The 14,337-nt window shown below is 47.7% G+C and overlaps 1 protein-coding gene across 1 annotated transcript; it reads right to left on the bottom strand.

Annotated features, from left to right (window-relative positions):
* Positions 1-536: 536 nt before the first annotated feature.
* On the bottom strand, positions 537-13,294 carry tspan17 (tetraspanin 17). The gene is made up of 8 exons (XM_003970516.3): positions 12,719-13,294; positions 9,803-9,853; positions 8,148-8,294; positions 7,302-7,472; positions 6,253-6,378; positions 5,961-6,008; positions 4,500-4,616; positions 537-4,287 (listed from the first exon to the last, which is right to left on the bottom strand). Exons 1-8 carry the CDS (start codon positions 12,803-12,805, stop codon positions 4,222-4,224), a joined length of 813 nt encoding a protein of 270 aa, XP_003970565.1. The 5' UTR covers positions 12,806-13,294; the 3' UTR covers positions 537-4,221.
* Positions 13,295-14,337: the final 1,043 nt, after the last annotated feature.

Raw genomic sequence — 14,337 nt, 5'->3', positions numbered from 1 at the left:
CCAGAGCCGCAGCGCTTCCGTCTGAAGGGAAAAGCGCGTTCCAGATCCCCTCATGACATCTCTTAATAACATCAAATGGGAGGTTCCACTCTGAGCGGTACAATAGGAGGCTGCTCGCTGGGCGGAAGCCGCTGTTCATGTAAACTTCCACTTCGTTAGGATTTTTCACCCTTTGTGAGGGTGAAAAATCTCATAGTCTCATGAGGACAGATTAAATTATTTAAGGAGGCAGGTATCTGTATCATCGCACACGCTCCAAAAGCTGCCCACTCCCAGGTTTCGCACAGGAAGTGTACCTGAAAGGGGGCGCCGCAGTACGCCAGGCTAAGGTTGAATAAAGTGTTGAGAATAGAGGCAAAAGGCACAATAAAAAGGCAATAAATGTTCAAATATAAAGCAAAGGTCATGAAAAAAACCCACTATTGAACTTTCCTAAGTCAGCATAAAGTGTCATTATGGGATGAAAGATGCACTTAAACTGGCTGAATGCCTTTTATCTCTCAGAGAGATTTGCATTCAAAGGAAGGGTCAAAGGCTCTTATGATAATTCCTTTATTATATGAAAGAGGCAGATTTAAACACAAAGTACAGTGTAACACACCGCGTCCCACAGTTTTCACACATTTCTTTACAAGGCTACACTGAAGACAGGTCTGACGTGAGTCACAGATAGGCTCGCGTAAAAAGCAACAGAACGAGGGATGCGGAGGGCATCGCGGTGTTAATATTCTGTTCGGTGTTAATATATTAACTGTGACTAAATTTCCAGAAAACAAACACCCTCATCTTAAGGGGAAAAAACAAAAAAAAAACAAATCAGGGTTTTTTTCACTCCAGCTACATCCTCATCCTGATCAAATATCACAGATATGGAAATGCTGTGTAAGCCAATCACGCTGCTCCTCAGCCTCCTCTCAATCAGCTCCTGGATGACTTGTGGCCGCTCGCCTTTGAAAGGACTCGAGAGGAGCGGCTGAAGGTGGGGACCCGCTTCAAAGCAGAAAGGACGCGGGCTGAGATTAGTATTCTACACAGGAAGTCTAAATACGACTGCAGCTAAATTAACTTTACAATAAAAGGATAATAAAAACCTGCACAGCAATGAACAATTAACGGTTCGATAATTCAAATTCATATAAAACACCCATGTCAGGCATAGCTGAAACCTCACCGGGTGCTTTGTGCCCACAAAAAAAACAAACAAAAAAAGACATTTCAATATATGGCTTGTCTGAAACGGGTTGATAATAAGTGTCTGTGGAGTCGTCGGCCAGTGCTGATAACAGACAGATACATTCATGGTCTGCATGAGGCTCCTCGAGAGGATTTCAAAAAGCAACCGAGGGTTCGTGAAGAAAAGGCCGTTAGAATAAAGGACAAAAGACTCCCTGCCCCACTTTATGAGGCGGAAAACAGAAAAACCCCCCAAACAGCTCAGCTAAGTTAAATCTGCAGTCTCTGAATTAAAATCCTGCTTCTGCCACTGTGGTGTAATTGTCCTAATTACCAAGGTGGCTGCCTGAATATTAGCATAGCAGGCAGACTGGGGGCTGCCAGAGAGAGCGAACGAGAGAGCAACAGCGACACAGGAAAAAGAGAGAGAGAGAGAGAAGAGAGAGAGAGAGAGAGAGAGAGAGAGAGAGAGAGAGAGAGAGAAGAGAGAGAGAGAGCGAGAGAGAGAGAGAGAGAGAGAGAGAGAGAGAGAGAGCGAGAGAGAGAGAAGAGAGAGCAGTTGAAGCACTGCAGCTCTGTGCTGCAGCGCTGTGGACAACTTCTGCCTCCATCTGCCGATTCTCAGCTTCAATCAAGAGGCGACGCCGCTTCGCCATCTTCCCCCCTGAAGAAGCAGATGGGGGGGTTCTGTTTTTAACTCATCAGAGGCGGGTGATCTTTAGATCTTAAACAAACTCTCCAACAGAGGAGAGAAGTGAAATGAGAACCCCCCCAAAGATTTGATCTAATTCAGCGCACATCTGTTTCAACCCGCCCTTCAATAGATTGACTTAAAAAGGTGTGTGTGTGTGTGTGTGTGTGTGAGTGTGTGTGAGTGGGGGGGGATCTGGCTTCAACCGATCTCAACTCAGTCTGTGAATCAAAGAGGCCCACCCACGTTTAGAATGATGGGAACTCGGGGTGGTGGGGGTGTTAGCGGGGGTGGGGGGAGTGTAGCAAATCACAGCATATCACGTAAACACGGCAGCGTCTTTGTAACGGATCACACCTACAGAGCCCAAATGAAGAGGCTCCGCGCCCCTCTGCGCGGGGAGAGAGACGTCATTAGGAACGCGTCACCCCGCTGCACACGTGCCGAGCTCTGCCGCAGCGACGCGATCGCCACGTCTGAGACCGCCGTCTGCATCAGATTATGTCTGACTACGGCCGCGTGCGCGCGTCAGCGTTTAAGCTAACCGCTCTGGAAGGAGCAGTGCCTCCTGACGTCACTTCGGGGGAAATAAGCGTGTTGTTGAAAGCGCCGGCGACCTCCGACAGCCGGAGACCCCACCTGTGCTTCATACCTCAGTCACCGGCACAAGACAAGAGTGGCGTGCACACGCACCCTGCAGGGAGAAATGGCCAACGTTCTGAAGCGCCTCCGTCAAATAAGAAAGTACATTCAGATAGAAGAAAAAGCTACGAGGCCATGTTTCGCTGTTTTTATAATAATGAGCAAAGATACAGGTAAGAAAGTACAAATTAACGAGACGCGTCCCACCAGACTGGAAACATGAACACGGCATCATCGCCGTGGAGCAAGTTACTGTACGATACATCCTAAATCTAGTTAAAGCAGCATTCATGTTATAGAGGCTATCTTTAGTAAAGCTAAGAGAATGTATTCGCTAGAAAAACAGACAAAAGAAATCTATCCAAAGAAAAGACACATTAGTGAGGATAGAGCTATAATATAGCAGAAGCTTGGGTTCAACTGGTACTTCCCACCAAAGGAACTTCACATTTTTGACCATTTAAATTGTTATTGTGGAAATACTCCCTTGTTTTCAACGGAACTTGATTTGTTTCCAAGGAAGTCCTTGGCAAGAAAAGAACCAATTTGGTCTCAATTTGAACTACCAGCAACAGCAGCTGCAGCTGACTGGAGCTTGATAGGTGCTGTTTTCATGGACAGGTTTTAGACAATAAAAGCAAAAAAGAAAAAGACAAAAAAAAAAACAACACTCAGAACATCTTTAAAATATTATTTCACTCTGCGACAAATATAAGACGGACGTGGTAACAGCTTGAGTAAAAAGGCCCCAAACAGCAATCCCATGTGCCTGAGGGATGCTCAGAGATAATCTCAACTATCATTAAAAACGGCGCTCTCTTTAGCATAGACCTCCACCCTAACCTCCAACAGGCTGTTCCATTTAATACACGATCCTTCAATATGTGAACTGATAATACAATCACTGCAGGGCAAACAGAGAGACATGTCAGTGTTCTGCTGCATAATGTTAGTGTAACGAGATTCAGCACACATGGCTGCAAAAACATAATAAATCTAGCTATGATGATAAATGACGGCAGAAAGCATATATATTTTCGGCCAGGCCCTGAGGTATTGTGATGCAGAGGCAGATATTTTTGATGTAAAGAATAGGAGGGGGGAGGGGGGGACACAAAAACATCACTGGAATTAAATGGCACTTTTACGCTTGGAAATGAAGGTGTCCAGAAGTGATTTTGAGTTGGAGACCTGACCAAATAGTGTTCAAAGTCTTTTCAGTGGTCACAGAAGCTCACGATGGACAAACACAAAACCCAGAGAAATCTGTTTGTTTGTTTGTTTGCTTGGCCGGTTCCCCATGTTTCCCCTGCAGCAGGAAGGGGAGATAAGCAGGTTAAAAGTGGCTCATCTTTCTCCTCTTACATTAATCCATGGCTTCAATCTCTCAGTTGACAGTAGTGCTTACTCAACTACGCTCTATAAATATATCTGTCCCCCTCAAAAATGTCGAACTTTTAAGTAAATGGGACCATCCTCTGAATGTTTGGGTTCAAACACGAGCTGAGTGGTAAACAGGGTGTTGACTGCTTGGTCTGTGTGCCATATTCTTCTCTCCCTTCAAACAAACAGGGAAGTAAACTGTTCCGTGCACGTGTAGAAAGGTTTAAAATGGAACAGGCTTGCTCCGCGTCCCGAGCTGAATGGATTGTTTGTGTGCTGTGTTGACCTGGCTCAACCTGTGGGTCTGCAGGGCTCTGGCTTCACCTCTCCTGTCACCAGTTTGCTTTGACAGCTTTGACATCGCTCAGCAGGTTTTGAGCAAGACAGATCCCAAAGATCTAAAGAGGAAAGAATACAGCACATTAGGTCAGCAGATGAGTGCAGAACATGAGCTCAGAACCACAGAAAACACAGCACACTGCTGCACCGTTGAGGGGTGTGGACGTTACCCCTTGTCACCACTAGGTGTCATTGATGGCCCAAATCAGCCTTATTGTCACTTTTAAATGAGTTTCAAGCACACACATGGTTTCATGGACAACAATCTCACCTGTAAAAGTGCAATACCCACAAATATCCCAGCTACAAATTTCAAATTGTCCTGAAGCCACTTCTCAAACTGTCCCACGCAGCCCTTGGTGTAGATGTCTTGCTGACGATCCAGTTCCTTCAAAACCAGACAAAACAAGAAACATTCAACATTCTGCATGCAATATAGGGATGTCTTCCTGAACCATCATGTTACCAATGTGAAACCTGAGGATGGCCTCATTCACAGCAGAGAAGGGCATGAGAAGCGAGCGCTAAATGAGTCATTCTGGGATTACGTGTTGCTGCCTGTGCGCCATGAAACGTATGAAGGAGGTGTATTTAGAGGACCATGTTGAGAGTGAACAAACAGGCAGAAGCTGTTTCCTGTTATGAAAGAGATCGCGCTGTCTATGATTCCATGTTGCCTGCAGACTAAACTCAAAGATTAAAATTAAAAGGTGCAATTTAGACGATTCCAGTGAAGAATGGAACGCAGATCTGTTGCCGTTTTCTGTGTTCATCAAAAAATAACCTGACCATATAAAATGTGTTCCCTGTGAGACATAAAGCCACTTTTGAGCCAATGAGAGGTAACAGGAAGCCTGAGGAGCAGCCAATAAAGAGGCAGGAAAAGCAATGTTGTTCTGCCTGTGGATGTCCTCTAAAGCTATTTCAGCCCTTTGCCTTTGTTGTGCTGCTCTCCTCCCCACGTCTGCTGCTCTTCCTCTTTCCCTGCCCGGAACAAGCTGCGCAGGAAGCTCGGCGCACATCATTAGCAGTTGATGCACACGTTAGCAGAACAGCACGCAGGGAAAATGAATTCACACCAACCCAGTGGCAGGTGGTTGGCTTTATTGCAGCGCGCCTAGCAACAGCAATCTTTCTGACTGCAGTGCAGTAAGTTGTAGCCACCACACCCACACATGGAGGGAGCAGGAATGAACTGGCATAACCCACCAAGCTGCCAATTACAGAGTGTAGTAAGGCTGCTCTCTGGGCTATAACCGGATCCTAATTATCCCTGTTTGAAGAACAATCTGTTATTAAGGCATGAGGCGCACAGAGGAATCCGTGTGCTATTTAACCCTGTGATTTCTCTGCCTTTGGCTTCTGCAACGCCCTTTAAAGCAACAGTTTGTGCGTCCTTACCGAAGCCTGAATGAAACTGATATTCAAGCTAACTGTTTAGCGCTGCTGAAATCATATTAATCAAATAGATCTTTAACTTGTCCCTGATAACGCTGCCGGGAGGAATTTCATTCTGTTTGATGGCACAACGCTGCCTGTCAATGACGCAGGACTCGTGTCGGTTACTGTACGGTGAACACTGGATCCGTTGGTTCTGGCTTATCAGGAGAATATGGAAGAAGCAAGGAATCCTCAAAGACACAGGTTCTGAAAGGCGGAACTACAGAGAAAGCGGAGCAAATGCAGCGATGGCTGTGTGAAGAGCTCTGGAGGTATAAATCTGGATACACACCCTTTTGCGTCGAACGTCGTAGCCACACTGTGTGTTGATGACATCCTCCTGCACGAACAACAGTAAACGCATGAAAACCGCACGGTCTCACAGTGTCTACCACCGTTAGCGGAATTTGACTGAGCATTGTCAACAATAAGCAAAAAGAAATTCTCTCATTTGAAAAGATGGAACCACTCAATGTATTTTTATAAGAACCAAATCAGGTTTTCATGTAATTGCAAATGCAATTAATCATTTAAGATTTCTGTGAATGTGACGTTACAGTAAGTATTTGCTTTTGTGTACTCACTGCCGGGTCTTTGACACAGCATGAGAAAGGGACTCCACAGCTCTCCCGGCTGGGGTTGAGGTCCGTGCAGTTGAAGTAGATGTTCAGGTTCCAGTCGTCAGGCCCGTGGGCTCCGCAGCAGGACCACTGAGAGCGCAGCGACATGGGTCAAAGACCAGAGGAGCCAGGAGGTTTCATCAACAAACAGAGAAATGTGGCGTGAACGAACACTAAACTTGAGAAAGGAAACGCCGACAGCTGACGGACACGGGAAAAAACATGTCTATAATAGTTTACATCAGGCGAGAGTTTGTTTCCAGAACCCTTCCGTCTCCGACAGCACTGGGATGTTTTCTTTTCCTTGTCCTTTTGTGTCCCCGTATGTTCCTCACGGATGACAGCTACGGCGTGGAATCTGGGTCGTGGTGCTGATTGGCCGGTTCAACATCGCGGACCAATCAGCATCCAGAATAGTCAGACCCACACCTTCCATCTCTTCCCATCTGCTGCCTTCCTGAAGCTGAAACATCCCTTCAACCCTATGCGATTGGCTTTTATCATTGTTTAACTGGTTTACAGCCTTAATCTTGTTTAGCGCCCAATTTCCCATGAACCATTTCTATTTATACCTGGCTGTGTAGGAATGCCCTACATTCCGTATGTTGGCGACTTGTCAATCATCCAGACCGAAGAGAAATCTTGGTTGAAAAATCTTCAACTGGAATCCCTTTAGTTTTTCCGAGAGGTTTCAGCATTTATCCGAGGGGATTCTTCAGAACTGTACATTTAGAGAGTTCTTGATATTACTTCTCACCTTTTTCTCTACACTTCTACACCTGAAGCACTTCTCTGCAGTGCTCATCTTAGCTATGATGGCCAGCAGCAGCCATCGGGAAGCTCATTCCCTTTATAGTACCTTGGGATACATCCCAGTTTCCTTAGACAGGAGCCAATTATTGCTTCATTCTCTAATAACGGGATCCATATTTGAGAGGATTCCTCATCCCGTTTAGTTTTGGAAACACTTCACAAGGGCGTCTTTTGGTCAAACGGAGGAGTTGCTGACTCACATATTCTTGTGCAAAATCGATGAGATTCTGCAAGTCGATGTCGTCGCGGTAGGCTTTGATGTTATTGTTGATGAAGAAGTTGAGCTGGTCTTTGATCCAGTCCTTGAAGACGAAGGCAAGAATGCCGGCAGTCAGCTCCAAGAAGAAGATCAAACCCAGGAACACGGAAAACTGGGAAGCGCAAAAACATGTAAGAATAAACAGAGGATCTGTAAATACGGCGCTTCGATCAGGCGCTCGGGGCGTGGCTCAAAAACACTTCTGAACGCGCCCTCAGCTCCAGAAACCTTTGAGCTGCATGGACCAAGACTGAGGCAGGTCTGAGGTATGGTTCATTTCCAGGTCTGGTTAAAAGGCCATGTTCTCTTCTGCTGAGAGAAAAGTGCAGCAGCACAACCCAGAGTCCCTCAGGAGCTATTATATCTTCCTTTTACAGTAAACGTGAAGAGCAGAGGAGACGGCGAGAACGATAAATGCAGAAAAGCCACATTAGCTCTTCGCACTGACGCCTGGCGCTCTGCGGCTAATGGACACTGGCTGGGGTTAATAGCTGCTGTGAATGTTGGCCCACCACATGGAGAAACGGTCTCGCTCAGTCACGCATTCTTATCACTACTGATGAAATCCAATAAACTTTTTAAATTATTTTCTCCGTAGTTCCTTTGGGCAAATGAAGAAAACTGGACACGGCGGAGGGGAAGCCTGCACGGATCATTAGCCCCGGAGACGTTGATTTTAAATAACGCCGTCGCCTATAGCGTCGGCGTCATCCACCGACACCTGTTGCACCAGCGTCTGGTGTGATCTGCGCACGCTCTGAACACGGGAAATCAGGACTTGGCTCACAAATTTAAGCAGGAAGGTGTTCTCCCTCAGGGCTCCGATGCAACCGGCAAAACCCAGGATGAACATAACACCTCCGACGACAATGAAGAGCCAAACAGGGTCGAAGCCCCCGAGGTCCGTTATGGATGACAGATTGGACAGCACGCCCTGGGGGGACAAGAAAGGAGGGTTACCAGTTTCACCAATAATAATAAAATCAATCAATTCTTCCTCTCGTTGTCTGATCATTGAACGTGAAGCTGAGCAGTAGAAGAGGGAAAACCAGAGTGAAGGATGTGGAGGCTTCCCAACACAGTCAGTGCTGCAGGTGAGAGTAGAATAAGAGGAATAAGGAAAGCGTTCCACCGTTTCCTTGGTTCTGTGTGATGCCTGGAGATTCACTGCTGAATGAATTATTGCTGCCACACTGAGGACAAATTGCTGACTCTATCAGGAAGATGATTATGCCCCATCTCCTGCTCCCTCTGAGGGCGCTATATCACGTTCCAAGCAAAGAAGTGAACAATTTGCATTTCACAAAAGACTGAGTTCCTGTTGAATTCAGTAAGTGATGGTTAAATTAATTTCCCCCAGAGGGAAGCGGCAAAGAAAAAGTTCCGGCGGTCTATCCGTATCACGCACGTCCCGGAGAGCAGATCCAAAACAAATTGTTTCCACAGCCAGACCTCCCTGCTCATCCCGCCACGGCAGCCTGAAGGGCGCTGGGTGCCTGACATGTCACCAGTCCATCTCTGGTGGGTTCCTTTAACAAAAGAAGTCTCCTCGTCCCTGGCAGAGCGCGGGCTCGCTGGACTATGGCACCACCACATTTGACACCGTGGTCGGCCGTCACCCATGGTGCACGTATCAGACAGACGCCGCTGGCATCACTAATCTGCGTGCTGATGCCGCTGGAGTTCAAACATCACAACACTCGCTGACAACCACAAGAGAGGCTGTTTCCTCTGCCGGAGCTCATCTACCCACAGACGCAACCCTGTTTATCTGATCTTAAGCAACACAACCTGAAACTATTGCCTGTTTGGGCTGAACCCTGCAGGCTGGAAACTGATCAATGCAGCAAATGAGATCCAAAGTCCCCATTATTCCTTTTTTTAGCATCCACTATTCATCATTCAAGCTAATCCTTTCAAATTATTCATGCTGTTCCTGCAAGGTACTTTGGGGCAGAGCGGCCATTTTGCACAGTTCTGGACCGGCCGGCACTAATCAGTACACGCTTTCACGCTGATGCGGCGTTTACTGAAAGCAACTGGTGCGGCTTTGATCATTAACAAGAACACTAACGGGAGTGGGGGGGGGGGGGGGGTACAAGAGAGGTTAATGAAAACACCCGAGCCTTGGTGCCGCTGCACCGAGCCCAATAACGGCCCGTTTGCATGTAGATTTAAACGACAGGCTAATTTCAGCCTACGCAACATTTGAACGGATCATTTAAATCACAGCTGCAGCGACATGTTTTATTCACTAGGAAAGTTTCGAAGAGAGAGAGAGGGGGGGTGATCCTGCTTCCCAAATTCTGTTTATTCCAGACTGTTTCCTGGAAGGTGAAGCTCTGTAAAGCTCCTGCCCAGAACGCGGGGGAAGACGTTAAGCTCTGCTGCTGCAGTGGTGATGCTCTCCAATGGTGTGTGCGTGCCTGTGTTTATACGCACCTTCTCCGCCCAGGCCCACAGGCCTATTCCCAAGAACGCTGCTCCCAGTAACTGCAAAACAAAGCAGATTCACATGTAAAGCAACCCTCCACGTATCAAAGTGCCGCCAGAACCCAAACTCGGTGTGTGGAAGCAGCTCATGGCACAGCGTGGGTGTGGTGGGTTCACTTTAGATTCTGACAGGGGTCTCCCTGGAAACATGTGCAAACAAAACGGGGACGTATTCTGGTGCTATTCTCTGATCCATAGTAGACTATGACATCACCCTTTCCGCGAGAGCCTCACCCATTTCCAGTACGGGAGCAGAGTCAACGACAAAGACACGTGTATCTGCAGTCGCCCAGATTATAAAGTGCTCATGCAGAACCACATCACCTCTGGACACCAGAAAAACAAGCTGCCCCCCCCCCCCCGCCCTCATGTCTGTATTTCCAATTCTTTCCCTGCCAATTAAATAAATAATAAACTGTTCTGACAAGCTGTTCCTGTGGAGGTAAACGGCGTGTATGGCTGTGAAGAGTCCTCCTCTGGTTTGTACGTGAAGGTTCTGTTGACTTTACAGCCTTCAAGGATCCCAGAAATACCCTGGGGGTCAGAGTTCACGGAGAGTTTAGGCCCAGAGAAATGTGGAGCTGTTTACAGCCTTGGAATTACAAGCGAGGCAGCGTTCCACCTCTCTGCTGTACTGGGAATTATGTGATACAGCAAGAAAAGGTCGGGGGGGGGGGGGGACACCCACCCACACCTCTGCACACCAGTGTTCCAGAAATACAGCAACCTGAGAAAAGCGCAGACTCTTGGTACCGTTTGGAATATTTGTCATGTGCGATCTCTAATCCCTGTTTGAACGTTCCTGTTGGTGAGCTCTAAACGTGCGGGATATTCTCCGCCTCTACTCACATCTGATCACCTTTGGAATCACACTTTCTGTGGAGTCATTTAAACACGCCGTCGGCGCCGCTCATGGCTGCGACTCCCTTAGATGGATCCATCTGCGACTGGCCGGCTTATTCCAGGGAATCGCTGCTAAACACGTCCTGACAGTGTTTACATGAGCTCACTTCCTGTCTGTGGGGACGTGGAAGATCCTCAACACTTGAGCCGGAGACTCCCGAAGCCGGCTGATCTCATTAACCTCCACTAACCAGGAGACCAACCTCATGCTTCCTGCAAAGACCTCAGGACGGGCACGTGTTCACGGCCAGTGGCGGAGCTGAACGGGGGTTTCAAAACGGCATCTTCATCCTCGTCACCATCAATACCAGCTGGCAGGAAGCCCTTTCTCCGTGAGGCATCTGTTGTTTAGGCTGCACATCTGCAGCAGCTGGAACGGCTCTTCCCATTCAGACGCAGCGTTTTATAACGTTGGGAGGTATGAAAAGAATGAAGGAAAGCCAAAAGCCACATTTCTGCCAACAAAGCTCACGTTCTTCACGCTGCTCACCGGCCCTCGTGGCCTTGAGTTCACGCTTGCATTCTTCTTTAGTGACTTTAGCGGTGAGCTACCATCACGCTGGGCTGATGTCACCCCCCCCCCCCCCCCCCCGGAGGCAACGGCAGGCCGCCACCACCACCTCAGCCCCACGGTTAGAACCTAACAAGCTCTAAATTAAAACGTGCAGAGCTCCAAAATATTTCCCCATCGCCGGCTTAAAGTGCAATGAGATGATTAGCGCGAGGAAAGCCGCCGCTGTCGGAGAGCTGCGGCGCTGCCGGGGCCGGGAAGACGAGATCGCCAGCGGCCGGCCAAGCGCTCGATTTCATTCCGCTTTTGCCCAAATGTTCTGTGCTTCAGTAGCGTTCCCTCTCAATTTTTGAGCCCGACAAGGGCGCCCCAGGACAGGACGTTGTGGACCGGGGGAGGTCTCGCTCTTCTCGTCTGTCCGACCCTCAGCAGAGAGGCGGGAGGAGACGTCTCCCAGTGATGATTACAGGAAAACGGCTGCAAGCCAGAACGTGTTCCACAGGTTCAGACTGGGCTCAGTCAGAAGGCTGTCAGCACGGACCTGCTGTCAGACTCTCGAAAACCAACTAAATGAACCTTCCACGACGCCACAGCCACGTTGATTGATCAGCATAAATGAATTACACACTTTTAGGGAACATTCGTCCGATGGAGATTCCCGTTCCCTGTAAAAGTTCCTCGGAATGAACACACAAGTGGGACTTTCAGAACGCCCTCTGTGGCCGGAGGTCTTTGTTACCACCCTGGCTCTTTGTGATTGTGGGTGTGCTGGTGACAGGAACAATGGTGTCCCGAAGAGCCCGAGCACGACGCTGGGGGGGGGGGGGGGGGGGGGGCTGTCTGGAACGAGAAGGGCAGGGTAGCATTCAAGCCGATACGGCTTATTCCCCCTAACAGAGTGTGGGAAGGAACACACAGACACGCCATCCCTTCACCCACAGACGCTATAATACTGGGGGCGCACATGGGGCGGGGGGGTCGAAGCAGGCTCAACAGAGGAACTTTTCAGGCCAAGGGGGGGATAAAGACGTCTGGCCAGACAATGCAGAGAAGTCTGACATTTCTCAAACTCCAACAATGGCACCGATCCTTCAGCGCTTGCAAAGGTAGAACGGGAAAAGAAGCAAAGCGGATAAGACAACAAAAGGAAGGGCAGAAAACTTGAGAGAGGGCTCACATTTCCATGTTGTTAAATGTTAAGCCTGTAATACACCTGACTGTCGCCCTTTGGGAATTTATCAAGACAACTCATCTCAAATGACAGAAACTTTGAAATGACAGAAACTGCTGAATTATACGGAGATAAAGTACCTTTCCTGATGGCCATCATCATTGGTTTAGATAGGGATGAGCTCGGGCATGATACCACAGCAGTGCCGCTAACGTTAAGATAACTTTGCCCCAATATTGAAGACAACTTTATGATACCAACACTATCGCCATTTACTTACCCAGAATAAAATGTTGAATCCAAACAAGAAGTATTTCACGCAGCAGCTTACTTCTGCTCCTTTAAAATGATGGTGTTTCCTACTCATTCTTCCAAAGCTAGTGGTGGCTAATTGGGAAGCTAGGTTAACTCCTACGGCTGGCACTTCAAATTCTTAGCCAAAGCTGCAGCTCTTTAATAAACAAAGCCGACGGTGCCTCCATTAGCCAAACTCTGCCAGGTGCTCTCGCCTGGCAGCAGTAAGTCAAGCAAGTTATTCGACCAACTATCCCTTTTGCAGTTCTAGCTTGCTAGGCCAGCTAGCTTCACAACTTCTGTAATTAGCATTAGCGGCTAACAACAACAAATGCAGGGACGCGCAAAGGCACAGACGGACATCTGCGCTTGAGTCGATATTCAAGTAGCCTGGCGCTTAATTCGCAAACGCAGGGGGACAGAGGCAAAGCTGGCCGCCCCACAGCTACCTAAACGCCTGCTCGTTTATCTCTGTTGCCGCATCGCCTCTTTCAAGCCTCTTCCTTGTTGTTTTGTGCCGTAAAACAAGCCCCTGCTGTCAAACGGGGAAACCACAACGTTGGCGTTCGCCCTTTTCACCTCGAGAGCGCCCCCTTGCTGGACATGAGGAGTACTCCATCGCTCGATGAACCACGCATTCAGAGTTCACGTGTTCCGACACTTGGTGCAGGGTGGATGCATTTATTAAACGTCAGACAGACACGCAGCCATGTCCTGCGTGTGTTCTGTGAAATAAAACGATGCATATTTATCTCAAGTGAAGCACAGTTTTAACACTTTTCCCCCACTGATTTATGATCAAAGCCCTCAGGCCAAGGGGCTGTGATCATATGCATAATGCTAAAAAATGGCCTTATCTCACAATGGCAAGGAATAATCCAAACATTCCTGGATCCAGATGGTAATCTGCAGAAACACCAGAATTTGTCGGATGCAATTCATCAGCATTTAGCCGAGCTGGAGCGTGAAGGTTACACAATTTGGCGGGCTGCGACCACATTTTTGAGCACTGTAGATTATGATGGCGTTGGCACTGTTTACTGAGAAAGAAAAGCAAATTTCAGCTGCAGTGTTGCTCATTTCTGGACTTTTAATTAATTTTTCTTCTTTCTTTCTCAGCTGCATCAAGCTAACTTTCAAAACCGCCTGAGACATTTGTCTTTCTGCATTTGAACTTCTGTCCTACAGGTGGCAGTGTATGAGCCTGCCATAGATGGGGGGGGGGGGGGGGGGGGGGCAAGTTTCCTTTTCACTCTGGCGGATCCTGTCTGGGGTCTTTCACTCTCCATAATAAGATGGACCAAATTGGACAGTGAAGGATGGCACAAAAATGGGTAATTTACATCTACTAATAGCCTGCAGAAAAGCAAGGGCTGCCACCATACACACATTTATTAGAGGCTAAAAAGAAACACAGGCTACATAATTTATGAATATTAATGGCTGTGAGTCATTTCATTACTGTGTTGGTGCTGCATAAGTATTATAAATGCATTACCTCTTTGTGAACACAAGGTTCATTATAGTTTATTAGGGATATCAGACAGCTGAACTATAGCATGTCAATTATTTTACAATATTAATAGAGACTGTTAAAGTGTCTAC

The sequence above is a fragment of the Takifugu rubripes genome, chromosome 14, assembly GCF_901000725.2.
Source record: "Takifugu rubripes chromosome 14, fTakRub1.2, whole genome shotgun sequence".
NCBI lineage: Eukaryota > Metazoa > Chordata > Actinopteri > Tetraodontiformes > Tetraodontidae > Takifugu > Takifugu rubripes.
Note: the sequence above shows the minus strand (reverse complement) of the source record. Positions and strands in the feature narration are given on the sequence as shown.